This window comes from Mustela nigripes, chromosome 11 (genome assembly GCF_022355385.1).
Source record: "Mustela nigripes isolate SB6536 chromosome 11, MUSNIG.SB6536, whole genome shotgun sequence".
NCBI classification, from domain to species: domain Eukaryota; kingdom Metazoa; phylum Chordata; class Mammalia; order Carnivora; family Mustelidae; genus Mustela; species Mustela nigripes.
The window spans coordinates 37,860,127-37,887,310 of NC_081567.1; the positions used below are offsets into that span (position 1 = coordinate 37,860,127).

A 27,184-nucleotide genomic window follows, 5' to 3' on the forward strand; every position below is an offset into this window, starting at 1 on the left:
CAGAAAACACCTGCTGGCACCCTTCCCTCGTGGGCTCGGGCCTGGCCGTGTCTGCCGCTGGAAGCCCAGCCAAGCCACCCAAGACGGTGCAGTCCACACAGACACACTCTTGCCAGTGCCCTCAAGTCCCTAATGGCAAACAGTCCCCAGTGTTGATCACAGGAGAGGGCCAGCAGCAGGAAGGCCGGCAGCAGAGTCCCAGATGGCGGCAGCCCTGCCCCCTTGGGCAGCAGGCGACCATGTCCGGGCCACAGCGCCCGCAGACAGCCTCGCGCGCCCCCCCAGCCTGCTGGAATCGGCACCTCCCCTCACTGATGCAGCGGCCCTGGCTCCAGCTGCAGCCCCTGGCCCAGCCGAGGGAACCGAGGAGCACCCGTCCCCGCGAGCCGCCTCCATGGACATGGTGTGGGAAGAGGACGAAACAGAACCACTGCTCCCCTGACAACACAGCCACCTCCTTCTGTCCCACAGCCCATCTCGCTGGGAAGCAGGGGCCCAGTGCAGCACTAGGGTCCCGGAGCTCCTGTCCTGCAGCCGGGCCTCAGGACACAATCATGCCACTGAGAGCACCCGATTTCCTACCAGCAGTGCTGAGGGCCTTGGGGCACTGCCGGCAGACGCCTGGGGTGCCAGACGCCCATCCCTGGACAGGAAAGAGGACGAGGAGTGAGTCTCCATGGGTTTCTGCACCCATTTCTGACCCAGGTGCAGGGCGTTCTGGGGCTGACCACGGGCTCGCAGACGGACAGTGACCCTGTCCGGGCGTTTCCTTTGAGGAGAACTACTAGAACACTACCTAGGCTGAGTGCTCAAGGGCACGGTTTCATTTTCAGAGAGAAAGTTCTAAAATTAGAAAGTAACATAGCTCTGTGTGAACTCTAAAACCCACAGAACTGTACGCTTTACGTGGGTATGTTTTATGATACATGAAATACATCCCGACAAAACCGTGAGAAGCTCCTGGCTCACGGCTGACAGAGACACTGCTTCCACTACAACAAGAGAAACAAAGGCAAGTTCCAGGTGCTGGTCTTCGGGGAGGGGGCTTGGGCTTACCTAGCAGGTCAGCTCCTTCATCCACGTCCCCGATGACCTCCGATCCCGCAGTTGACAGCTCGTGGTACAGGGAGTCCGTGTTGATGCCAAATGCCTTGTTTACGATCCCCTGGGTCGGGCTGTGAGGACACGCAGCCGGGAGCTCAGGGTGAGGGCCGGCGAGACCGGCCGTGTGCGGGGGCCTCCAACACCGCCCACGCGGCCGGTCAGTGCCAATGCTGCTTATGCAAGGCTACAGGGGACACCTTTGCTGAAGGCCCACAGTGAACAGAGAGCCCACCCTACTGGCCAGACCCAGTGAGTACCTGTTGCCCATGCGATCAAGGCGGGGCTCCCGACTCATGTCCAGCTCTGGGGTGGACTCAATAATGTCTTGGACATCAGACCACTCATCACTGCTGCCCATGCCTGGGGGGACACACAGGAACCACTGGTCCCATGTCTGGACAACCCCACACTGGACCACCGCCAGCCAGGGACCTTCAGGAAGGGCTCCGCCCTGGCTGGTGGCCAGCTGGGGCCCATGCCCCAGAACCACGGCTCTTTCTCATGACCTCTGATGAACAGACCAAATGTCCTCTTCTCCTCCACCCCCTCCTCTACTGAGTATGTCTGCGGGAGGATGGGGTGCACTGCCAGAGGCCAAGTGTGACCCCAAATCCATGTGTTGAAGTCATGGCCCCAGTATGGGACTGCATTTGGGGATGGAGCCTTTAAGGAGGTGGCGGGTCAAATAAGGCCACACAGGCGGACCCTGACCCCATCCCACAACCGTGCCCTCATAAGAGAAAGGGCTGGGGACACAGGCCCTATGCACACCAAGGAGCGAGCATCGAGGGGAGCCAGCCCCGACACCCAGACACCTGGATCGCTCACTCCTGGTCTCCAGGACTGTGCGAAAGCAAGTGTCTGTGCTTAAACCACCTGGTCTGTGCTGTTTTGTTACCGTGGCCTGAGGGGACTGATATATCTGCCCAAACGAAGATCTGAAGATCCATATTTGGAAAGGAAAACCCAGGGGGGCGGGGACCATGGGGGGCAGAGCAGCAGGGGGCGGGGCGACAGAAGCGGAGCAGCAGGGGATGGAGGGCAGGAACGGGGCAGCAGGGCAGGTGATGAGCTCTCCCCACCACAGCCCCAGAAGCCCTCGGCAGCAGCACCTATGCTGACGTTCCGCATCTCCTGCGTGACCTGGACCTCCATGTTCCGGCTGTTGCGCTTCTCCCGCGCCCGCTTGCTGCCCTTCGTGCCCGCACTGTAGTCCCCCAAGGGCTGCAGGCTCTCATTGAGCGGTGTGACCGCGGCCGAGGGCACAGAGGACGTGGGCGTGTTGGACTTGGTGCCGGTGGTACTGGGTGTGGCAGCCGCCGAAGACTGGCCTGACTCGGACATCTCATCCTGTGGACACTAGGGCCAAACACAAGAAGGGAGAAGCTCGCCATGTGGGTCGGTGCCCCCGAGGCTCCCGGTGACCCACACTGTGCAGGGTCAGGAGGGGTCTCCACCACCTCCAAGAGGCCTCCTCACTAGGCTGCTATAGCCACGGTAAAACAGCACCCTGAGCCAGGACTGGAGGGGACAGGAGGACCCCCGCTGCCCTCTCCGTCCCACTCCCTGGGCCCACCCAGCCGCTGCCTCTGTCTCTTTGTCGGCTGCAGTCCCCTTACAGAAAGGGCTTGGCTTGGGGCCCTCAGCTTGCCCGCCCCCCGGGATGGCCCGCCGATGCCGCATGTGATGGACATGAAGCTACACAGACATGGCAAGCAACCCTTTGCAGCCGGGGGTGGTCACAAACCAGGGGCAGCCCGGAGTGGGGCCAAGGGCTCTACACGGGGACCAGGGAGGAGACCGAGCACGCCTTCCGATCAGGCCATCCGGGCCGCGGCCAGCTGCTGCTGTCTCCTGCTCCCCGCGCTGGGCCCAGTCTGGGAAGGGGCACCAACCTCCTGAGCATAGACACCAGGAAATGTGTAATCCTTAACTCCCAAGGCTCAAGTGGACCTCAAGGCCTGCCCTGTGCATCTACGTATATGCGGTCAAGCTGGAGTCCCACTTCCAGGGAATGGGTCCTCCTCCAAACATTCCAAGGGAGCGAGATTATTAGAAACCGCAATCAGCTGTTGACCTTAAGCAGTTCCCTGCGGGGGCGCCTGGCTGGCTCCGAGGGTGGAGCGCGCGACTCTTGATCTCGGGGTCGTGAGCTCGAGCCCCGTGCTAGGTGTGGAAATTACTTAAAAAAAACAAAAAACAAAAAACAAAGTCTTTAAAAAAAAATAAAGAAACAAACAAACAAAAAAACCAAAAACCAGAACCTCCCTGGAGAAAGCGCACTCTGTGTGCATGAGGACAGCACAGGAAGCAAAGCCATCTTCTCCCACAGTCCTTCCTCGCGCAGCCAGCGGACAGAACCCGTGAACCGGCCCACTCATCTAGTAACACTGATGTCCTGACTCACCCCGACTCGGTCCTCAGTGGGCAGCAGCCCCCGCACACCCTGCTACCCTCTTGGGGTACAGAGAAGGGGCACAGCTTCAAGAGGGGCTACTGCTCCCGGTGCACATCCCACGGGCCCACAGCACTGGGTCATGTGGTTTCCACAGAAATGGTGCTTCTGGGAGCTCTGTCTTGCCCCGGGGGAGCTGATGGCAGGGGGTGTCCAGCCCTTTCCGTAAAGCTGGACACACAATGGGACCAACCTACCCTCACCTTCACTGGGAAGGGCTGAGCAGGCTCCCGTGGCTGCCTCTGGGTGCCCGGGAGGCAGAGATGGCTGGGAATCCCTGACACCTGCCACTTTCTGACCCGCGTGGTCAGCGTCAGGCTGGGACCTAGGACAGCCAGGTTGGGCTTTGTCTAACCGCGCCTCATACTTCTCTGCCAGGACTCTCACTGTTCCACAACCAGGCCCGCTATATGCCCAGGGGATGCTTGGCAATGTCAGGGGAACAACTGTGGCTGTCACGAATGGGGACGAGTGGAGGTGGGGAGTGTCTGCTCACTGTCCTGCAGGCCACCAGACGGCCTCCACAGCTGAGGACCACCGGCCCTGATCGCTGATGTGCAAAGGCAGTATGCCCCACAGGACAGCCTGTGCCCCTCTCCCTGGAAGCTCCCTGGTACAAGCATTTTCTACTTGGATTCTACAACTTCAGGCTGATTGGAAAAGGAAAAGTTCTTTCCTGATAGCCTCTGTGAGGGAGCTGCCCCAGTGTCTGTCTGCCCCACACGGCAGAGGCTCCCAGGTGTCCCACAGTCAAGGGATGCCTCTGCTGCCGGCACTTGAGGAGAAATGGCCACAGGAGACCAGAGGCCTGGGAAAGTCTGGTGAGGACTGGGGGAGGCCAAGTATGCGAGTTCACGCCTCTCAGAAGCACGCACTTTCTAGACCACCTTCTACAAGGACGTGGTTCCCGCCAGCCTGTGCCCGGCAAACTCGGGTCTGTGGGTTCTCAGCGGACCTCCTTGACCCCAGAAGTCACCGAGGGGAACCGTGCCGCACAGCCCGGCCTCCCCCAGTCCTTGGCTCTCCCTGACCCTAAAGGCCGCCGCCTACCCACAGGACGCTCCCCTGGCCACCACTTACCTAGCAGCAAACCTCTCAACCTCCTAAACACCAAGGTGTGGCAGTGACCTCCAAATGCAAAGAACCCAAACTCTTAGCGGTCATTCCTCACCATGAGTAGCCACAACTGTTTGCTTAAAACACTGAAAATACAGCACATAAAAACAAAAAACAAAACAAAAAACAACAAAAAAAATGAAGAAATTAGAAAGACCTTAAAATCTAAAACATGAAATAAAAAGAATGTAACGTGACTGAAAAAAAAACAAACAAAACACACCCACAAACTGAAACAGAAAACAGCAGGTTGAAAAGCAAGAGTGCTTCGGGTGATGCGGCAGAAGAGACACGGGAAGAAAGCTGGCCTGACCGCGGGCAGGAGTCCCAGCTCCTGGACCCCCAGCCTCAGCAGCTCCCACGGCTTCTCTGGGCACTGGACCCCCAGCCACAGGCCGGACCCCACACGGGCAGGACAGCCCATAACGGGGGTGCGGTGAGTGCTTGGGCCAGAGGTCCCAGAGACATGCCCAGGTCTGGAACCGAAGCTAAAGTCAGTGGGGTCACTATCTGACACAGTGGGCAGCTTGAAGCCACCTCTGGCAGGCAAGCTAGACACCCAGGGACAGAGGGACGATCAGCCCCAAGCTGCAGCAGGAGGAAGTTTCAGGAGAAGGCCTGGCCCCACATCCACTGGCTGGCCCAGGTCTGGAGTCCCAGGCGCTTTGCCTTCCGCAGGTGACCTCCCACGGCCCCTGTGGGAAGTGCCCCAGGCCTGGGGTCACTTCCTCCAGCCCCAAGGGTGTTTTCCTTACCTGGTGACATGGCCAGGGCCTGTCTGGTGAAGGCAGGGTTCCGCTCCCAGACCAACACTCTCTGCAAGTGACCATGGGCCCGGAGCCAGCAGTGGGCCAGGCAGAGTCCCTGCCCCTGGCTTGCTGAGGGGGGCCTCCCTGAGGGGGGCATTCCCTGGTTAGCCACACACACCCGGGACGGCCACGTCCTGGGACTTAGAGACCCAGCGGTCATTAGCACGGACAAGCAGGGAGCAGTATCTAGAGCAGGGACGCTGGCTCCTCATGCTACCCTCTCCCAGCAGAAGCGTAGACCTCAGACACCAGCCTACAAGACCTTCTGGGCTGGAGCCCCCGTCTGACACTTGGGCCTCCCAAGCTGGTGCTCTCCTCTGGAGCTGGTACACCTCCGCACAGCCCCACTACCCTGGGCGGGGGTGGGGGAGCTGCAAAGGGTTGTACACAAAGATGCTTCCTGAATGAGCATGGGTGACAGGGAGGGACCCTCACTCCACGGCACGGCTACAAAACCTGGTAGCTGGAGCTGAACTGGCCGAGGTCACTCAGGTGCCAGTGGTCCCCCGCAGGCACGAGCTTGCCCCCCATCTGTGCACGTACCATGCCGTCGGCCAGGGGGAAGACATTCAGAGAGGTGGGGCGCTCCTTCCTGCTGAAATGTGAGGGAGAGAGGAAGAAAGCGGATGTTACACGGGGCTCCCACACGGAGGATGGGAGGCTCACCGGTCGCAGGGGGCTGGCCCCTGCAGACCGAGCCACTCAGGATCAGGGCCAGCCGTGTGGGGCAGGGCGTGAGCTCCAGGGTAGCCCAGCCTGCACGGGGGCCACGTGCATCCGGAGCTACGAGTCCTGTGTCACTAAACCTGTGCCCGTGTTTCCGGGCCCCTCAGCTTCTCTGTGGGCCTAAGGGGCCCTTCCCCTTGGGTGCACTGTCTTCCGGGCCATTGTCTTTAGTTTGCTGTCACAGAGAGCCGCTCTACAGGCTAAGAACTCCCACAGCAGCGCCAGCACAGCCCCTCAGCATTGCGGCCAGCACAGAGCACTCCTGAGCAGCGACGTCCACCGTGATGGTCTTTCCCATGTGGAGCCCACACCTGCCTCCGGGTGGCCATCGGCTGGGCTTCTGCCTCCTTGGGCCGGGCAGGAGGAACCAACCCTTCCGCTCGGCTCTTCGCGCTCTGCCCCCACCTGAACCCTGCACTGTTCCTTCAGGAGCTCTTGGTGTACATCGTGAGCACAGACGTACAGAGGAAAGAGGGCCCCATCCTTCTGTGGGTGTCGTGTCCTTTACAGCCCACAGGGGCCCCTTTCTCCTGCTCCATGCAGTTCTTCCCGGTTGTCAGGGACCCCAGGGATCCCAGAGGGCTGTCTTTCAAAGGCGCGCCAGGAGATGGGGAGTGGCAGGTCGCCTGCTGGACTTGGTCCCTGAGGAGACGCTCCCTTCAGCGTGGGCGCCAGCGGGTGTGCAGCCAGGCCAGCTTCCCGTGCTACCCCACAAGGATGCGGCGCACCTCGGAGCCGGCCAACTACCTCACGGCCCGTGCTGCTCAGAGCCGTCACGGTCAAGCATCAGAGACCCACACACAGAGCTCAACCCCCAGAACTGCAGTGTGGGGACCAGCGGACGCTTCCTCGGGAATCCCAAGCAGCCAGGCCCAGAGGCTGGACAGGTCTGCAGAGAGAAGGCGGGTGGCGTCCCTGAGGCCCTGAAGGAGGGGAGCAGCCGCGTCCATAAGAACTGCCCACAGCCTGGCAGGCAGCTTCCTGAAGCCTGGCCCTGGAGAGCGGAGGCCCTCTGGCTGGGGCCCCTGTGCAGTTCTGGGGGCCGGCTGGGGCTGAGCTGAAGCAGGGAGAAAACACAGAGTCTGGGTTGGAGTCCTGCCTCGTCCCATCCAAGGCTGGCCGGTGTGTCCTGTTCGGTAAGACGCGGCCTCCCGTGGAGCTGGGCCTGGGCTGCGCTGTCCCAGGGGCTGGCGTGCGGCAGGCACGGAGCTGGTAGCAGCAGCTGCGTGCTCCCGAGGGACTGGAGCCGCTGGCACCTCCACATGTCGGGGCCCAGGCCACCAGGAGGCTGGTTTCCTGCAGATGATCACAGGCCCCACACATGCAGCCTTTGTCCAACGACAGAGGACATGTTCTCATGCACATCTCAGCTGAGTCTGCAGGTGAGTCCGTAGCTCAGCAGGCCTGAGGCTCTGTCCACTCAGGCTGCTGGCCACCGCCAGCCTGCCCGCTCCCCAGTATCTGGGAAGGCGCCAGCCGCCGTGTGGGCAGCACATCCCTGGAAGAGGGGCCCAGCCTCCACAGCCCCAGCATCTCTCCTCTGAGGCCCCCAGGCCCGTCCTTCGCCCATTATTCCTCATTGGGCTCCCACTGCTGGTGCAGGAGCCCCTCTCCTGGGGCCCAGCCCCACCGTGGGAGAAATGTACAGCAGGGCCCCTGACCCCAGGCAACAGCGGTCGTTCCCAGGAATCGAGCCTCATCTTCTCTCTCTGCTCCTCACAAAGCCATGCATGTCCTGCACCGCAAGCCCTGGGGGCACGTGTGGGCACTGCCGCTGGAGGCCTACACCCATCCAGAGCTCGGCCACAGCGTCTCTTGTCGCACTCCTGCTGCTGCTCCTTTGGGAGATGCCGATGCTCGTCCAGAAGCTACAGTCTGGGGGAGTTGCGCGGCCCGCAGAGGTCAAGGTGCTTGCAAGGACCATGGCCACGCAACCGGCTCCAGGCCCAGGTCTGTCCAATGCCAGAGTGCAGGTCTCCACCCCTGCCTGCCACCTCCCTGCAGCGCCGGCCCAGGGCTTCGGGCCCGAGGTCTGACCTGTGACCACGGATGTTCGCCGGGCTGGGGTCCCCGTGCCACTACCTAGTCTGGGGCTGTCTCAGGAACCTGGGTCTCGCCCATCTCCACGGCCTGGCCTCTAAGAGCCACACTGAGCGTCTTTGATCGGTAATATTGAGGCAGAGAAACTGTTGAGCAGCTCAAGGACCAGCCCTGGGCCTACAATTAAGAACCACCAGCAGGACCGACTCTCCCAAACCCCAGGGCACCCCGAGCGCCCCACACAGCAGCATGAATGCTGGCCCAGGCTTTACCTTTTCCTCCATGACTGGCGAGGACTGCAGGGCAGCGACAGACACAAAGGGCAGCACACAGCGGCAACAGCACAGGGGGCAAGACGAGAAGACAGCATTAGAGGGCACAGGTCAGGGGACACAGGTCACACGTGCTCACGTGGAGGGTGAGTGCATGGCGGTGGGTTCCGCTCTGCACAAACACATGTGGAGACATGCAGATGTGCACATGACAGACACAGGACACTCAGACACGTGACCTCTCCACTGAGCCGCTGATCCGCAGCTTGGCACACACAGTACAGGATGGTGGGCGAGTGTTGTCTCCGGAGAGCCCCGGCACGCATGTGTGCTCAGGCACACACATGCTCACATTCGTGGGCCCACGCACGCTAACTGGGGTTTCTAAAGACACACGCATTGAGAACACCAGGCCAGGAGTGAAGGAAAACGCATTGAGAACACCAGGCCAGGAGTGAAGGAAAACCCATCTGGGATTGGGGATGGTGGGCGAGTGTCGTCTCCGGAGAGCCCCGGCACGCATGTGTGCTCAGGCACACACATGCTCACATTTGTGGGCCCATGCACGCTAACTGGGGTTTCTAAAGACACACGCATTGAGAACACCAGGCCAGGAGTGAAGGAAAACGCATTGAGAACACCAGGCCAGGAGTGAAGGAAAACCTGTCTGGGATTGGTGGCGACAGTGGCTCCTGGCACTACAGATGAGGCCCCTGGCGGAAGCCGGAGACACTGAACTAGGGAGCTGGGGCGCACGTACTTTTTTCTCTCTAAAGAGCTGTGGCGAGGCAGGGGACACCCAAGGAAGCAGGACCGCACACAGGGCGGCCTTCCTGTAACCCAAAGAGGAGCAGCGCCGGCGACAGAAGCCCACGCTCAGCACGGTGGGAGAAGGTTCCTGCTTCCTCCACTTCCACCCATCTTCCCCATGCCAGCGTTAGGCGGGGCGGCCAGATGCGCACAGAGCACCCCCAGAACGTCTGGGCCGTGGGGAAGAGCTGCAGGGGCCTGAGTCCCAGCAGGTGGCTGGCTCTGTTGGCCAGTGAGCAAGGTACGCACGGCAGGCAGGCCGGCAAGGTGACCGGGGCAGCCTGCACCCACAGCACCATCCCTCGGCCCCCAGGCAAATGCTGCTCCGGCCATCACCCTACAGGGCCACACTCCTCTTCATGGCCAAGGGGACACGGTGGAGGCGGGCCGTGCCCTCAGAGGGTGTCGGCTGACAGACCAGGTGCCTTCTTCCTTTGGCAGGAATCTTGCACGTGGTGGTGCTCTGGCCCGGAAAGGCCTATTACCAGAGTGCCGAGAGCCTGGACAGCATGCCGATCACCCAGCCTTGGGGCGCCCTCTGTGGGAATCTGGACCAGAGCCTCTCCCTCTCCTAGGCATTCGTTGTGTCCATTTTACAAATGAAGGGGCTCCCATGGGCCTCACCTGGGTGTGGAGAAAAACATCCCCAGGACAGCCATCCCCGGAGGCAGTGAAGGCCTGCCCTGCCCAGGAGTGACCAATGGGCACGGCCAGGCAGCAGGTAGAACAGACCTGTGCCCTGAGGGAGGAGAGCCCACATGGCTCCAAGAGCTGCCGTGCAGCCTCCAAGGGGATCCCAGATGGGACCCGTGAGCCAGCCCCTCTCGAGAGAGAGTCCTGACAGCAGAAGGGTAACAGCCACAACCGGCCAGAACCCAACTCCAAGCACAGGGAGCACTGAGGGGCCTGGGGCCGGGCCTGCTCCAGACTGCCCCAGAGCCAAGACACAGGGGACCGCAGGCTCCCAGACCAGGTCCTGTCTCCGGTGCACAGGGAGACACAGGCGGGGGTCTGCACTCATGGACCCTCTTCCACGTCAGGAGGAAACAAGGCCTGATGTGGCCCCAGGGACAGCCCCAGTAATGGCTGGGAAGCTCAGGGCCCGGTTTTGGCGTCTAAGCAGCTTCTGCTTTGGGCTGAGCCCATGTCATCCTGGGGCTGTGGGGACACCAGTTTCTGTGGCATCCCCAGGCCCCGAGGGTGCTAGCCATAGGGTCTAAGATAAGTCCTGAGTTCAGACAGCCCAAATCCCTGGCTTCTGGGAGAACCAGGCCCTTCACGCTGGGCGCTCTCCTTCATGACCTTTGAGGTGCTCCTGCCTTAAAGGGAGTTGGCAGGAAACCAGCCTGAAGGTTCCGGAATGCTGCAGCTCTCAGGAACTGGCCACGAGCCCAGCGCTCGTCAAGGATGTCTAACTGCCCAGCCGCCACAGCCCCAGCGCAAAGGGCCCTGCCCAACCCACCCCCGCCACCCGGCCCCGAATGCAGGCCCCCATCCCCCCAGGTCAGCATTCATGTGCAGTCACTCAGAAATCCTGCCGGTGAGTTCCGAGTGCCGGGGGCGAGCAGGTCGCAGTGCTCTCGAGAGAAACTCTGGAGCCGGGAGCCGGGAGGCTGTTACTCCCCTCGCTTTAGACGGTCATGCCTCAGGAGCGACACCCGCAGAGTTCTGTCCTTCAAACTGCTCAGTCTGTACCGCCCCCCCCAAGCAGATGCGGGGTCACCACCAGCAGCCCAGGGCGTGAACGTGCAGCAGGGACGCATCCGCTAAAATCCTGGGACTGTGGGGAAGCATGCCGCCGTCCCCTCACCTTCCCAGGTCCCGCCCGGTGTTCGCACATGCGCTCCTTGTTTCTGTTTTCAAGTTGGGTGCCTCGAGCACACAGAGGCAAGGGCTTTGCCCCTGGGCCCAGACAGTGGCTGGCGACACGCAACGTAAGGGCCTGAGCCTGCGTGTTCGCAGCGCACCCGCCAATGGACAGGCCGGAGACGGCCTCTGCAGGGACGGGGCGTGACAGCGCTCAGGCATTGGCCTGTAGGAACAAGGGGCCAAGGCTACAAAAGGACCAAGAGCTGAGCTCCATCTGTGGGGCCTCCAGCTTCTCCTCACACCTACTAGGACTTGGGACATCGGTACCCTCTCCCCAGGCCCAGGTTGATGACCTTGGTGTCCCACAAGCTGGCAACACCCTGGAGAAGACTGTAGACAGTCTGCCCCTTGAACACCATGGTCCAGTCCTCCCCTGACCAAAGACTCAGAAGATGCAGCTTAGCCCCCCTCCCTGCAGGTAAGAGCCGCAGAGTTCCTGGAACAGACCAGCGAGGGCCCGAGGGTGCCGCTCTGCCCCGCAGCGAGAACTGCTGTGCAGGGGGTCGCCCGGTGGCCCCGCCTCCTCCCCACCCATCCGGTCAGTCCTCGTGATTCCAGTCAGTCAAGGCCCAGAGGCAGGACAGCCCGGGATTGGTGGGTAAGGACTGTAGCTCCTGCAGAGACCCACGTTCACAGAAATCAGAACCTTGATTCCCGAATCCTGCGGCTGGGTGACGCCTGCTGCATTTTGCAAAGGAGAAAGCGAGGTGCGCCAGCGTGCGGTGAGCTGCCCGACGCGGCCCCAAGGACGGGGGCTGGAGCTGGGCTTCTGACCTCACCCAATGGCTCCGGCGCATGCTCGTCCTGCACACCTGGCACCGCCCCTCCCGCCACCATGAGCAGGTGTCTCTGCACCTGCCTGCACGCGTGACCACAGAAGCCCCCCGAAGGCTGATGTCGAGGCCACAGACTTGAGTGAGCAGGTGAATCCACAAACACGGGATCTGAGATGATGGGGGCGGACCCCCCCATTTCCCTCAGGCCGTCGTGACTGCTCCCGGCCAGCAGAGGGCCCTGCCCGGCACCCGTCCACACATGTTCTGCTCCGGCACACACTCGGACCCGACCCCCTCTCCTGACTGGGGTGGATGCAGCTCCCCAAAGGCCCCCCTCCACCCCAGAGCACCCTGGGGATGACGGGCCACCAGAGGCCACTGCCGCCCACTTCCCGCCTTACCTCCTTCCCGGCAGGCTGCCCTCGGTTTGGCTGTTTCCCCCGACTTGCTGCATCTTGGACCTCTCGATATGTTCCACGTAGGTCTGGATCATCTGTGACCGGACAGATGTGGCCATGTGGGTCAGGCCTGCTAACCCAGGTGTCTGCCCTCCAGCCCGCGGTGCTCTGATAGCAGCAGAGACATGTTCGTGCAGACTGAGCAGGGCAGAGCTCCTTGGCTGGGCAGCAGAAGCCAGAAAGAAAAGGCCAGGAAGGCCAGCCAGGCCAGCGCCACGCACAGCACCTCTGCAGGGTGAGGCCACGTCCATGCGCGCAGACCAGGGCCGAGCACTGACCTCCGTGTGTCGCTGGTGCAGGGCGTTGTACTCCTTCTTCATCTCGGACTCACGCTCCTCCAAGCGGGAAACTGGAAGACACGGCCACTGCCCGTCAACACCACAACCCACCCCCCACGCCTCTGCACCTGCCCTTGGACCGTCTGTGCCAGTACAGACTGAAGCCTGGTGCAGACCGCAGTGGCCCGTCAGCCCGGATGGGGATGGCCAGCAGAGACCCCGGGGCCACAAGAAGACAGATCCCGAGGGTCTGGCTGGCATGTGGTTGCGTGCTGCGTTAGTGGAAGATGTTCGGTTCTGCCGAGGGAACCAGGATGATCCAGCCCACCCGGGGCTGCTACCTGGGCCCGAGTGGCAATAGCTCCCGAGATGCAGGGAGCTCGCTGTGGTCCGGTGGAGACAAGATGTGAGAAAGGGGCTCGTAGAAAGGGGCAGTTCCTCTGTGAGCAGCCTCTGTGATGTGGGAAAGAGCCCAGGACCATCTGCCACGTGGCATAGAACAAGCAAGCATCCCTGACATGTACCAAGACCTGCAGACCAAGCCGTGGCCATGGCATCCAGGCCAGCAGGGGTGGCGCCCAGGAGCCCCCGTAGGCCCTGCATGTGCTCCACCCGCAACGGGTCGGTCACCTGACCGGTCAGCAGGCCCGTCGGGCCTCCTGTTCCCTGCCTCCCATCACCGGGTGAACGTACCAGCCTCGGACGCCTTCCGTCCTTGGGCCCTTGTTCGAACTTCAACTGTGTCCCCATGGCCCCAGCAAGTGCAGAGTGAGGCAGGACCTATGACCGTCAAGGGACTCACAGGTGTGGTCCCGCCGGGCTCACCCGCCTCCCACCCACCCTTCCTCCTGAGATCTAACAGGTGACACCAGTCCACATCTGGCTTTGGTCCAGATGCTCTCCTGTTCTGCAGTGTCCGCAGAGGCCGTGCTCCCCCACCCCACAGCAGGGACCTCCAAGTCGGCATCTCTGTGCAGCTCTCTGGGGGCCACACTCTCGGAAGCAGCGAAGGCATTGCAGGAAGTGGGGGTCTGAGGATCACGAGGCTCGTGGAGCGAGCTGATGGCCGGTGCAGGCTGACTGCAGGGCGTTGCCTGTACCCCAGGGGTGGACTGACCCCCCGAGCCTCTGCTCCTGCCTTGGGAGGGGCAGCCCGTGTGTGCAGCAGGCCCTTCCTCCTGGCCTTCTCTGCTGGGCAGGTGTGCAGGCTGCCACCTGGCAGAAGGAGCCACACATTTGCTCTCCCCTCCTCCGGCTCTCGGTCTTGCTGCCACGGAATGAAGAACTTCAACCAATAATTTGGAGTTTGTATTGTTTTCCTTCTAAGAAGAGCCAGAAAGTTTTCATATCTGCATAGTACTCTAGGGCTCTGTGTGATCACAGAAAGCATTTCTCTCCGTATGCCTAAAACGGGCGGTTTGGTTTGCTTTCATTTTGCAAATACCAGAGTGTCTGTAGGCGTACAGGGGCTGCTGGGCCCGTGGCTGTCTGGGAGTCTCTGACCCAGCCGTGGGGCGCTGGCCTTAGCCATGGGCCCTTGAGTCTTGGTCTGGGAGAGGGACAGACCCGGCACATCAGATCCTTTTCCCCCAGGTGGAGAGATGAAGGGACCCGCCATCTGGGGTCACCAGGGAAAGCAGCACATTAGCTCCTGTCATGGAAACTTCCACTGAGAGTTCATGGAAACTTTGGCCACAAAATTTAAACAAGACTCGTGAAAACGGAATTAATAGTTCTTAGAATCAACATCACCCGAATCACTTTCCTTGCCTCTCCTTGTGAGGGACAGAGTGCTCCTGCGGGCCCCGCCAGCTACGTGCCCCTGCCCCAAAGCACCACCACGGTGGCAGCGAACGAACTGTCCAGAAGCGGCGTCCCCACCGGTGGTGGACAGACAGGAGCCGCGCCACGACGGGGGTCTCTACGGAGGGCCTGGCGCGGTGTAGCCCAGGCTTCAACTCTCACGGAAAATGCGCTGTCATCAAAGGGGCCTTATTTATTTATGTATTTCCACCCGGGATCGGAGGCCAGCTACAGACACACCTGGCAGGGCACAGGCATAAACGCGTGGTTGAGGGAATCCCGGTGAAAACACGGCTGCTGGCTTCTCTCTCTCTCCCTCCCCCACCCCTCCCGAGCCGGGACCAGGCAGGGAACGACATGGTCCGATGCGGCCCCCACCACCTGCTTACTCTGGTCCGCGTAGTTCTTGGCTTTCAGCTCCAGCTGGCGTGTCTGGAACTCGTAGTGCTCCACCTGGGTCTGCAGCTCCTTCTTCTCCTGCTCCAGGGCATCTTCAAACTCAATGAACTTCTGTGCACGGGAGGAGAGAGAGCGGGCGTCACCAAGGTGGGACACCAGGTGATGGCAGCGCGTCATGAAAGGGTCGCGGGCTTCCGGGAACCATGGTCATGGGCTCCTGGCGTCACACCACCTGCCACCCTCAGCACCAAACCCTGACATGCCCCGTCCAGAAGCAGGGGCCAGATGAGTTTCCCGAGAGTTAGTAACTCTAGAACCTTCTAGCCAGCTACCCAGAGATTCACACTGGGCCCCGATTATAGAAAGGCTCATGCTCCCTTTAGTGATCTACGGTTGCCTTCTTGAAAGCCTTGATAATCTTTGAAGGAGGGACCCCGCATTTTCCTCCCCTCAGCAGGCCCCACATAGCAGGTCACTGGTCCTTTCCCGACACAGTAACATCAGTCTCCCAGACACTGAACGGCGTGAGGTCACAGCCACTCTGCTCCTCATCGGTACAGTCAGTTCCTGCTCGGCTCTGGAAGCTGCCGCTACCGGAAGGACCCACAATGGGGCTGGGTCTTTGGAATCCTTCCCTCACCCAGTAAATGTCTGAGCAAAATTATCATCAAACCAAGTGAAAGGAAAGCACTTTGCAAAAAAGTAACAACAAAAAGACGACTCCGGAGAGATCCTGGGAGGGCTCCTGGCTTCGCACTGGAAGCCAGGTGTGGATGCGGAGGGGAGGAATGGGCTGGCCCAGGGCCACCGGGGTGGGAGTGGGGTCCTCGCGCAGATGCTGGCACTCAGGATGAGCTGCTGGCACCTCAGTTTTGTGGGGTGGAGAGCTGGAGGGGGCGGGGTGTGGGGGAGCCCGCACCGGGCACCTCCCCGCTGTAGCCAAGGGAAGTACGGCCACCCCATGGCCAGGAAGGCCCACACAGACAGCGCAGCTGTGCACGGAGCACGGGCACGCGGTTCTCACTCACGCGGACACAACCAGTGTCCCAAGCAGCAGCAACAGTTCTTAACTGACTGACACAGGTAGGCTTTCATTTGGGGAATCTCTGCTCCTGTTACTTAAAAGAAGCAGACGATGGGCAGCCTGTGCATCTGGGAGCACCAGGTGAGAGTCTGAAGTACAAGGGAGAATGTTTTTGAAAAACTGTAACTGTACCATCCAGAGTCGGTTAAAATGGGGTGATCTCCTTCCAGATGTGCATGCGTGTGTACACATGTCTGTGTGTGTGCACGCACAGCACACGTGCGTGATCTCTCGTACACACATTTGGGACCCGTTATTTCCAGGAGCCTAAACGGGAGCGTCTCTCTACCTCAAGAAACATACTCTCCCCGTCCACTGTCGGCAGGGTGCAGAGCAGAGCTCATTCCAGCAATTTCCTCCTGTGAGGCTTCCAACCTGCTCCAACACATCCATTATCGGGGTCACAGCCTGCGGAAATGCCTGATGGCTTCCTGTGACAGGAGCCACAGCCCTGGGCCCGTGCATGGCCAACAGCCCCTCCAGGGGGGCCTCCCAGCTCTCCCTTAGACCGGGGCAGGACAGGCCACCTGACAGGTGGAACCTGGACAAACGTAACTGTCCTGAGTGTCAAGTCGCCAGTGACTTCAATATGTACTGGTCCCCAACAGCTCACTATGTTCTTGTCAAACACCCTGCCTGCCACCAAGTTCCTGCTGTTCCTGGTGATCTGTGAGGACCTCCGCTGCTCCCGTCTCACATGTAGCAGGGCCCCCCTGGACGCAGGTGCGGGTGTACTGCACGAGTGTGCTTTGTCATTTCCCCTTTCCTCGCGGCTCCGAACTGCGACCTTCCTCATGGGCTCGACCCTAACATAGACTTCGGTCTCTCTGTAAGCCAGGCCACAGGTTTCTCTGAATGTGGACTGTTCCATTAACCCTTAACATCGGACACGTAGTCAAGCTTTCAAGTCCCATTTTCCGCATTTTCTTCGTTATTCCCATCTGCTTTTCCTTCCAGATTAACTCGCGAGCCCTCCAGGGTCACTCATGTGTTTATTTTTGCGTAAGCACTTTGCCCAGAAGCACAGGCTCTTGGGCCTCGGGCAAGGGCGCCACCTGCAGGCTGCGCCCCTGTGGTGTCACACAAAAAGAGTCAATTTAGGGACAGCGTCCTGTCCTGTCTGCGTTTTCTCCCGCATCACCTGCACTTAAGATGTGGAAATCAGCTGAGAGATTTCCGAATTACAGACGGTGTCAGAAAGCCCACTTCCAGATTCTTACGAAGGCCAAGACAGACTTCTTTAAATCTATCCTGGTAGCCGATCATTAAATCCAACCTCGGTGACAGGGCCAGAATGCTTTGTCATGCCCTCAAACCACTGACGTGCCTAGAGTCCCGATGAAGCAAGCCCCAAACCAGGTCACAGGCACAAATCCTCTGACTTTGATATTTCAAGGCTTTCCGCATCAGGAAATACGGAGACATCACCCAAGAGAGAAAGCAGCTACGTGAAGCTGCATACGTGGGCATCCACAAGGCCAAAGACAGGGGAACAGCAGGTGGCAGGGAGACAGAGCCCACAGCAGGTCAACGTTCATGGTTCTCAGGACACATAGGACCCCAGTGCCAAAGGGATGGCCGGATGGGGCAGGGACGGCTCAGTCCTTCAGAACCGGTCCCCTTCCATCCTCTCAGCACCCCTGTGCAAAGGGGCATGGGTGCTCCGGTGGGAGCAGCTCCCCAGGTAAACAGAGAGCCCCAAGAAACCCACAAGTGACTCAAGGACCCCGGCCCTGGACCTGCGCGGCTCCCAGAGGCGCCTGAGCGAGGTGAGACCACTGGCTTCTGGACCACAGCGAGTGCAGCAGGGAGCCTCCGTCCCCGGTCTCCCAGACGCGGGCATCCTACCGGACAAAACTGATCGGGGGGAGCCTCAAGGCCCCCGAGTCTGTGAAAACGTCACTGACACAACGTGGCATTCTACACCTTCCAAGAAATCCTTCTTTCTCTCGTGAAGAAATGATTTCAATGTCATTCAAGTGTTTCCAGTTTAAAAAAACCCATAAGCCGGCCATTTAACTGAGATGAAAGAGGCAAGGCAAACTTCATCGGCTGCTACAGGGAGTAAGTACCGGGAAGGAGCAGGGCCCACCCAAGACCGCGCAGATGCTGGGTCTTTGTTTCTCAGGAGGGTGTGCTCAGGGCCGGCCTTGGGAAGAGGTACAGGTTCTCTCGGCAACCAACCCTGCTCCGACTGCGCTGGCAGTTAGCTCAGGAGCAAAGAGGGCGGGCGGGAGAGCCCAGCTCCCCTCCCCACACAGGGGACCGCTGGCAGCAGGGCTCGGTCCCACCCAGGTCACCGTGAGCCACAAAATGCAGTGGATGACTTCAGAAAGGCAGAGGGTGTTTTTATCTGCACATCGTTTACTTTTTTTTTTTTTTTTAAGATTTTATTTATTTATGTGAGAGAGAGCATGAGAGGCGAGAAGGTCAGAGGGAGAAGCAGACTCCCCATGGAGCTGGGAGCCCGATGCGGGACTCAATCCTGGGACTCCGGGACTGTGACCTGAGCTGAAAGCAGTTGCTTAACCAACTGAGCCACCCAGGCGCCCTCGTTTACTTTAGATTTGGGAGAATTAAGGCTTTTCAGTGGTGGGGACAAGGGTGGTGGGAGGAGACTAAGTCAAGTCTATAAAGAAAGTCTTCCCAAAATTTGTCAAGTAGGATCTCACTGTAAGAAAACAGGACTGGGACTGGGGAGAACAAAAATCGGGCTGGGAGCATCTGGGTCGAGCAGGCCCGCAGGGTACCGGATCACACAGAAGTCTCCTGCATCAGAAACCCCCCCCACACGGCAGCATCTCCGTTTGCAGTCTCCAGAAGGCACACCTGCAGGAACGCAAGAGCTCGGCACACGTGCTCACGCGCTCGCTGTTCGTACTCCGGGTTTGAACTTGGGAGTTATCGTCTGTCCGCCCAGGTCGACTCAGCACATCACGCGGCACACGGTAACCCACAGATGTTTACACTCACTCTTACGACCAATCTTTGGAGCGGCCCGAAGGGCAAGGACTAGTTCTCCTCCAACGAAGGGAAACGTGTCTCAGCCTCTGGATACGAAACACCTAATTCTCACGTCTAAATAACAGTACACACATGGGTCCCTTTCTCGATGTATTTCTAAATACTCTTCCGGCTCCCAATGAACGGCACTGGTTTAATTCACACGGATTTCCAAGGGTTGGCAAGACAGACACAAGAGTATCTGTGTGTGTGTGTCTCTCCAAAAAAATGTCACGGATATGTTTACACACTAAGAATTAATAGATGTTTTATATGTTAAGCTACAGGCCGTATAAAACACAGGCATAGGACACATAAACACATGATGAGGTTGGTAACACAGGACAGGAGGGAAGGAAGTAGGGAAGACTCAGAGCCCGCAGGCCGCAGCCCAGGACCCGTGCTCTCTGGAGCGTCCTCTGCAGCGAGCCCCGGCTCCTTTAGCTCGTCCACGTGGCTTCTGCTTGGTTTAACAGCACCAGGTCCAGGGCGCTGGCCTTGGACCATAGACACGGGGTCTTGCTGGCCGGAAATGAACACTGCAGATGCGACACGGGCCCCGGGCCCCGGGTGTAAGCAAGCACCTACGGGCTTCCACAGGGTGAGAAGCAGGTGTGGGGAGGCCAGAGGAGAAGAGCCCACGAAAGGACACGGCACCCAGAGAGCCGGCCAAGTGTCTGGGGGTGGGAGGCGTCACTTCACACCGTCGCTGAGGACAGTCAGAGTCGAAATGTGCCAACTTTTGCCACTCAAACCCCATGGCGTGAGGTGTGGTCCCCTGGGAAAAGGACCCGTCCCTCGCTTAACCTGGCCTTCCCCAACTCCCCTGTGCATGACAGGGGATGAGTACGTGGGCGCCGAGAGCTCACTGCCCTGGGGTGAGACTCTCCCACCCTGGTGACTCAGTGCTTGCTTGGGACTGGCTGGTCCTATCGCCGGCCACCCGCTGCTCTGGACCTCTCCTGGCTTTCTCTTTCTGGGAACCCCCATGCACAGCCACACCAGAGCCGGGCTGGGAGAAGCACACCTCCCGCTCCACCCACAGGAGAGGGACAGAGGCCACACGAGCACAGGGCTCAGTGCTTCGGGGAGGGATAAGCACGACACTTGCTATGACCCGTAAGAATCTCAACGTCAGGGCGCCTGGCTGGCTCAGTTGGTTTAGTGGCTGCCTTCGGCTCACGTCATGATCCCAGGGTCTTGGGATTAAGTCCCACATTGGGCTCCTTGCTCAGCAGGGAGCCTGCTTCTCCCTCTGCCTCTGCCTGCTGCTCCCCTGCTTGTGCTCTCTCAAATAAATAAAATCTTTAACAACAACAAGGAGAATCTCCATGTCATCGTGCTGGCTGAAAGAAGCCAGACAGAGAAAGAGAAAACACCTGCACGATTCTATTTACAGTTCTGGAGAATGCGCAGAACTCCACGGCCTCGGAGAGCAGACCAGTGGGGGCGGGGGAGCACAGAGAGCTCACCGAGGGGCAGGGGACACTTCAGGGATGGCGGCCACTAGGGCGGGTCTCTGGGTGTAGACATGTCGAGATTCACCAAACTGCCCAAACTTGTATAGCTCAGTGCGTTCACCTCAGTAAATTTGCTAGAAAGAAGGAAAAGCCATTAAGAAGATGCAGCCCAGGTCAAAGATCTCGCCGAGGGCTGTGACACCAGCCTTTCTAGGCTCTGGGGACTTCTCACCACATCCTCCACAGCCTTTCGAGAATTTCGTCACCTCCCTGTTCTGTCCTGAATAGCCGGCACTCCCGTTTTGTCGCTGTTTGTCTCACTCTATCTTCTCCCCTCTGGTCTCCTGTATCCAAACCTACTGCTTTGGGAGCTCTCCTCTTTCTGGAAGGTGCTCACGGAATAGCATCGCCCTCTGTTGCCTGCTGCCTGCCCCGGGAAGCTGACGGCGCCCGCCCTAGTCTTAAGTTTCAATTCAGGAAAATGGTGTAAAATAAGAACTCGCTTCCTTGGCTGCATGAGCCAGATGTGAAGTGTCAGTGGCCCGGGGCGGTCGTCAGCTACTAAACCAGAGAGCACAAACTAGAAGTTTCCATCCTCACAGAAGGTTGTGTTGAACAGACCACTGCTCTACGGACTCACGCACAGAGCCTGTGCCCTTCGGGAGCCGGACAGACATCTGGGTGTGACGTACACAGAGGCAGAGGAAAGCCACCTCCCTCCTCATCTGCATGGGCACAGGTGGCCAGCCCTGCTTTGAGGTGTGCCGTCAGGGGGACAAGAACCAGCCTGGGGGCAGAATGTGCTAAAAGGGCAGTGCCCCCCCCCCATCAGCCAGGAGGCAGCTGGAGGAGGCTGGGGTGCGAGGCACAGGGACCCATCCCTCTAGCCGGGCCCAAACGCATCCAAGCACCCGGCACCCAGTACCCAGATGCACTCCACCCTGTCCTCGTGCCAGACTCCGGGAGGCAAGGGTGCCCAGGAACTGAAACTGCAAGTGGGGGGATGGTGGGACAAGAGCAGTGGCGCACGGAGCAGGCCCCAGAGGAAGGTGGGCCTGGCAGGGTTCAGGCACGATGGGAGCCTCACCCTCCATCTCCCCAGGGCAGCACGGCCCCACCTGTCAGGCACACCCCACGTCCCACCTCATCGGCACAGGGATGTCTAGCAGCATCTCTGCCAGCACCTCCCCGCTGGGCACCTGCCCCCAGACCCAGTCCCCAAAGCCTGCCACTGAGCCTGCACCCAGACTGCCCTGGCAAATGAGGACACGGGGGAGCGGGAGATGGGATGCCCCTTGGCAAAAGTTCCCTCTGGCTGAGGAAGCATTGGGACAAGGAGAGCAGCTAGGAGGCCAGTGTGACGGTGCCGACTGGAACTGGGTTGGTGCCAAAGGAGGTGAGAAAGGAATGTGAATCCAGAACTCAGGTGGAAAGAACGGTGGGGACTTGGTGAGTGGTAGACCATGGGAGCTGATGTCCTGACTCCTCCTAGATCACAGGAATCATGTGCCCGGAAAGGCACGCTGGCCCAGCTGCTGGCGGTGCCCCGATTATCTGCTGCTCACAGGCCGCCCTGCAGAGAGGGACCCCGTCCTGCACACAGCAAGGGTTTCAGACACTCAGGGGCACCATCGCTCCCGGGGACTTCCTGCCAAACTAAGGGCCGTCCTGCAAAATAAGCAGCCCGTGATGTCACCATCATTCAGGTCCCACAAAAAGCAGAAAGCGAGGACCCAGTCTGCAAGAGATGGGCCTCAGCAGGACCCCGGGGATCATGGCGGAATGAAAGGGAGGGATGGAGAGCAATGCAGAAAAATGTTCCCATTTGGGAGTCTGGGAGCAGGGCGTTATTTCGGCAACTTCTAGAAATGATTCTAGAACAGGAAGTTTTAGAAAACTTAAAAATAAAAAACCCAAGGTCGCCTGAGTGGCTCCATCATTAAGCGTCTGCCTTCAGCTCAGGTCATGATCCCAGGGGTCCTGGGATCCAGCCCCACATTGGGCTCCCAGCTCAGCGGGACGCCTGCTTCTCCCTCTCCCACTCTCCCTGCTTGTGTTCCCTCTCTCACTGTTTCTCTCCCTGTCAAATAAATAAAATCTTAAATAAATAAAAAAATAAATAAATAAAGATAAAAACAAAAAACCCAGTGGGACACGTGGCTGGCTCAGGAGGGGTGTGCAACTCTTGGTCTCAGGGTCGTGAGTTTGACCCCCATGTTGGAGATACAGCTTATTAAAAACAAAAAACAAACAAACAAACAAACAAACAAAAAAAACCCTTTTTTTTTTAAATTAAAAAAACACCACGGGGCACTTCGGTGGTGCAGCTGGTTAAGCATCCAACTCTTGGTTTTGGCTCAGGTCATGGTCTCAGGGTCCTGGGACACAGCCCCCAGCTGGGCTCCACACTCAAGACACAGTCTGCTTGAGAGTCCCTCTCCCTCTCCCTCAGATCCTTCTCTTTCTCTCAAAACATAGAATCTTAAAAAAATAATAATAAAATAGGGATGACCAGGTGGCTCAGTGGATTAAGCCTCTGCCTCCAGCTCAGGTCATGACCTCAGGGTCCTGGGATTGAGCCCCGCAACAGGCTCCCTTTTCGGCAGGGAGCCTGGCTTCCCCCTCTCTCTCTATGCCCCACTTGTGCTTTCTCTCTCACTCTCAAATGAATACTTAAAAAGAAATGGGGATAATAAAATAAAAAACCCCACAAGATCCAGACAGTAACTGTAATTTAGAAGACCGTGTTTGGGAAGAACTAACTCATAGCAGTCTTTGGTCACTGTTTTCTAGCTGTGGCCAGCAGGCTCGGAAAGTTTCAGCCCGGTGGGGGGAAAGGCAGGGTCTGGGGCTGTGTGCCCTCCCACACATGTCTGCTCTGGCTTGGAAGCACCTCTCTTTACCTCCACCTTTTTTTTTTTTTTAAGATTATTTATTTATTTGACAAAGAGAGAGAGACAGAAAGAGCAGGAACATACGCAGGGCGAGTGGAAGAGGGAGAAGCAGGCTTCCCGCTGAGCAGGGAGCCCGATGCGGGGCTCGATCCTGGGACCCTGGGATCATGACCTGAGCCAAAGGCAGAGGCTTTAACCCACTGAGCCACCCAGGGGCCCCTCTTTGTTTCCATTTTTAAGGGAGATGTGGATGTTCTCCTGGAGACTTGGCGCAGATACCATGGCTGACCTTTAAAGATGATTGGTAAAGGCAGCACCGGCCGCTTAGCCTTAATGGCCTTGTCTAAAAGGAAAAAAAAATTTGAAAACTGCTTGTAATATTACAACGTGGCAAGAAGAGAAATCCCAGGACTTGGGCTAGCAGCGGTGAATCTGCTACCGTAATGCGGGAAACCGGAAGAAAACCTCTGCTTCGGGGTATCCATTCGCTGATGGGAAAAGGCAGACCGGCCATCTCTACAGAGGAGCATTAGGGCTTTTCCTCCAGCTTAACCTTATCTGAAAGTTCTCCCTCGAACTAAATTACTTTTATGTAGGGGTGCCTGGGTGGCTCAGGGGGTTAAAGCCTCTGCCTTCGGCTCAGGTCATGATCCCAGGGTCCTGGGATCGAGTTCTGCATCGGGCTCTCTGCTCAGCGGGGAGCCTGCTTCCTCCTCTCTCTCTGCCTGCCTCTCTGCCTACTTGTGATCTATCAGATAAATAAATAAAATCTTTAAAAACAGTAATAATAAATTACTTTTATGTAACCAGAAGCAAACAGTCTGGGGTAAGACTGTTCCCACTGGGCACCTTCCTTACGTAGTAACATGCTGAGGCCCCGTACACTGCACTGTCCTGTAGGAGTCTGGGCTATCACTAGTAGTTTCTTTTGGGCTGGTATGAGTCTGATGCAACGACGGCTGCCGAACTCATACCTTGTCTCTCAAACACGATTCTTCCTCCTACGTGCTATGTGCCTGACTGTCTGCAAGGAAGAAGGCTCTTTGCCGCCTGGGGAGCCCTCCGCCTATTTCTCCCACAGGGTCACACTGGGTGGGCATCTCCTCGCTCTGGTCCTCCCACTCTACTGCCTACTGCCGACCTTTCCCGATGGTCAGAAATCAGATAAGAGTCAGCATTTTTAAGGTCTGTGTAGAAATTTTCGAAGGCAGCTCTGCAGGCCAGCAGGACTCATCATGTCAGTTACAAGGGCAAAGCCCACACAGCCAGAGACCCAGACGCCGGCGCTTGCCACCTACAAGTCCATCCAGGGGCTCTCCCCGGCCCAATTAAGCCTGTCTCTCCACAGTTCTTCAGGAAAACAACAGCCAGCGACGGGACTTGGCCCTTGCTATGACAGCAGCTTCACTGCTGGCAACCCCCTTGCTCTACGGAGGTGGCCACTGCAACCAGAGAAGGGCAGACCGGTCCACGGTGCAGCTCCCGAGGGCAGGGCTGGTGCTCAAGCCTGCGTCTGTGGCCTCGGCCCCGCTCCCAGGAACCCACTCTCCAGCTACCACGGCTCCCGTCTAATGAGCCACCCCAGACCCAGACCTCACTCGCCATCTCTTGTGGCTGCCATCATGGGCAGTAAGTGCAGGACAGGGGTTTGTGCTCTGCTCAAGGCTTTTTCAACCAAACCTGCAGGCTGCGCCTGCTTGTAAGGCTGCGGGCGGCTTGGGATAGCCGGCTCCGGTGAGGCCTTCTGGACCAGAGCGGCCAGGCACGCCGCAGCTACTCTGCACCAAGAGCCCCGGCCTGGGGCGTTCCAGCTTCTGTGTTATCAGACGCACATCTGTGCTCTCAATTCCCTGCCTCGAAAAAGAAGTGGGCTTTTCCACAGAACTGGAAATGACTGTCTGTTGGACACAGTGCCAAAATGGTGACAGTATCTGGCCCTCTTCCTCAGCTGTACCATCGCCCGAGGTCTCTGCAAGGCCATCCTGGTAGCCTCTAGCCGCAGCCCTGTGCTGGCTAGCCAAGCATTTGCTTGCTTCCTGGCTCTCTGCTCAGCAAGCTTGGTGCAGCTCCTCCTCGCACCCGGGCAAGGCTGGGTCTCGGCCTCAATGACCGTGCCCTGCCAACCACACATACACCCTCTGGCTCTGAGTCCGGGGGAGTGCGAGCGGGAGGCCAGAAGCAGCACAGTCACTCACAGCTTAACTTGAGCTGCGCGGGGCAGAGCAGAGGCCTCACGCATGCTGAGCTCATCTCTGGGCTAGATGGTTAAGACGCACAGCCTTAAGGCTGTCCATCCTGACTGCCACCTTCAGTGTCTTCTCATCGACGATGCTGACCACAGAGGTTTGAAAGAAGAAAACAAACTTACTCAAAACATCATCAATTAGATATTACGTGGCTGCGGAGAGGAGTCAGAGAAGTGGAGGGCACTGCCCAGTACCGGGGAGGCAGCCCCAGCCTTGCCCACGGCCGGGCAAGGGGAATCCCCAGCAAGCCAGTGTTCTGGGGGTGCAGCTCTCTGATCTCCCACAACAGCATGATACAGAAAAAAGAGCCTGGGCCTGGAGCCAAGGTAGACTGGGTGCGCTATGGCTCTTCCAGGTCATGTGACCCTGGTCCAGCCCCTCCCCACCCCCAACGTCTCAGGTCCACTTCCTTCCTGAACGCCAAGGCCACTCTGAACCCTACCATCTTATGAGCTCTTATGTCCCCTTAAGTTGAGAACTTTAAACTAGTTCACAGCTTGACACCCCAATCAATAAACAGCCTCTTGACAGACGGATGAGATCCCAAAGCAAAGTAACCACCAGAAGCAGGAATGACGGAAGACATGGAATTTTCATAAATATGCTTTTCACCAAACCACTCTGATTCAAGAAAAAGGCCCCATATGGAAACAATTTTCTATTTCAATACTAAAGTCAAAAATGTGTTAAGCCTAATTAATTGAAAAGAAACGTGGCTCATTTAATAAGAAACTCTGTATTCATAAACTAGACTGTCACCTAATGCCTAGAATAACAGAAGGTCAGAGAAGCCTAGAGATCACCCAGGGCAATTGATTCATTTGATGAAAATCAAAATCCGGAGCAGGCAGGTAATGTGGACAAGGTCAGAGGGGCAGAGCAGGGATGCGAGCCCACGTGCCCTGCATCCTTGGTTCCGGCACACACCGGGAGGTTAAGTATTTCATGGTGAAAAGGCAAACTGGTTTCATACAAGGCATGGTTCTTCGGACTGTTCATGAAGAAGTGATTTCCAGGTTGCAGAGACTTCCTGGAACACCATAAATATTTCCAAATTCCATTTGTAATTTCTCAGAAGCCACAGCAGAATTTCTCAGCCTTTCCCACATAAGCTAACAACCTTCCCAACTGAGAGGACGACAAGGCAAAGACATCTCCCCTGGTGCTGGGGCAGCAACCCAATGGTGGCTCTCTCCTTAGGTGTTTACATCAATCACCAAACTCATCCTTGTCACATTCCTCGGAAACACTGAACCGGGGACAAGGGAAAGATTTTGTGACCACAGACTGCTTCCAGCTGCAGAACCCTAAGAAGATCACATATCCTTTCTCTAGCTAGATTTAGGACTGCGGCCACCAAACACAGTAATGGGAGTCTATCTAAGGAAGCTGGTTTGCAAACACACACGCGCGCGCGCGCGCACGAGAACAGACGTCTGGAATGAGAGGTGGGTATGCGGGAGGAAGGGAGGCCTGGTCGGAGGTTCCCGGCCGCTGAAGCTCCTGTGCCGCCAAAGGCTTGGGTGGGGTGGGGAGGGGTGGGGTGGGATGCGAGGCGGCCGAGGGCTCCCTCGCCCCAGCA

At 58.4% G+C, this 27,184-nt stretch overlaps 1 protein-coding gene across 13 annotated transcripts in view; it reads right to left on the reverse strand.

Annotated features, from left to right (window-relative positions):
- MAPK8IP3 (mitogen-activated protein kinase 8 interacting protein 3) overlaps positions 1 to 27,184 on the reverse strand; it is a 46,227-nt gene that overhangs the window by 18,286 nt on the left and 757 nt on the right. For 4 of the 13 annotated variants that reach the window (XM_059415695.1, XM_059415690.1, XM_059415689.1 and 1 more), the window contains exons 2-9: positions 14,906 to 15,026; positions 12,714 to 12,784; positions 12,379 to 12,470; positions 8,523 to 8,546; positions 5,941 to 6,079; positions 2,217 to 2,463; positions 1,362 to 1,464; positions 1,057 to 1,175 (exon numbers count right to left, since the gene is read on the reverse strand). In XM_059415695.1, the coding sequence (XP_059271678.1) occupies positions 1,057 to 1,175; positions 1,362 to 1,464; positions 2,217 to 2,463; positions 5,941 to 6,079; positions 8,523 to 8,546; positions 12,379 to 12,470; positions 12,714 to 12,784; positions 14,906 to 15,026 (916 nt within the window). Of the gene's footprint in view, positions 1 to 1,056; positions 1,176 to 1,361; positions 1,465 to 2,216; positions 2,464 to 4,639; positions 4,730 to 5,940; positions 6,080 to 8,522; positions 8,547 to 12,378; positions 12,471 to 12,713; positions 12,785 to 14,905; positions 15,027 to 27,184 lie in introns of those variants that run through there. The other 9 variants (XM_059415698.1, XM_059415686.1, XM_059415692.1 and 6 more) reach the window with 8 other exon arrangements.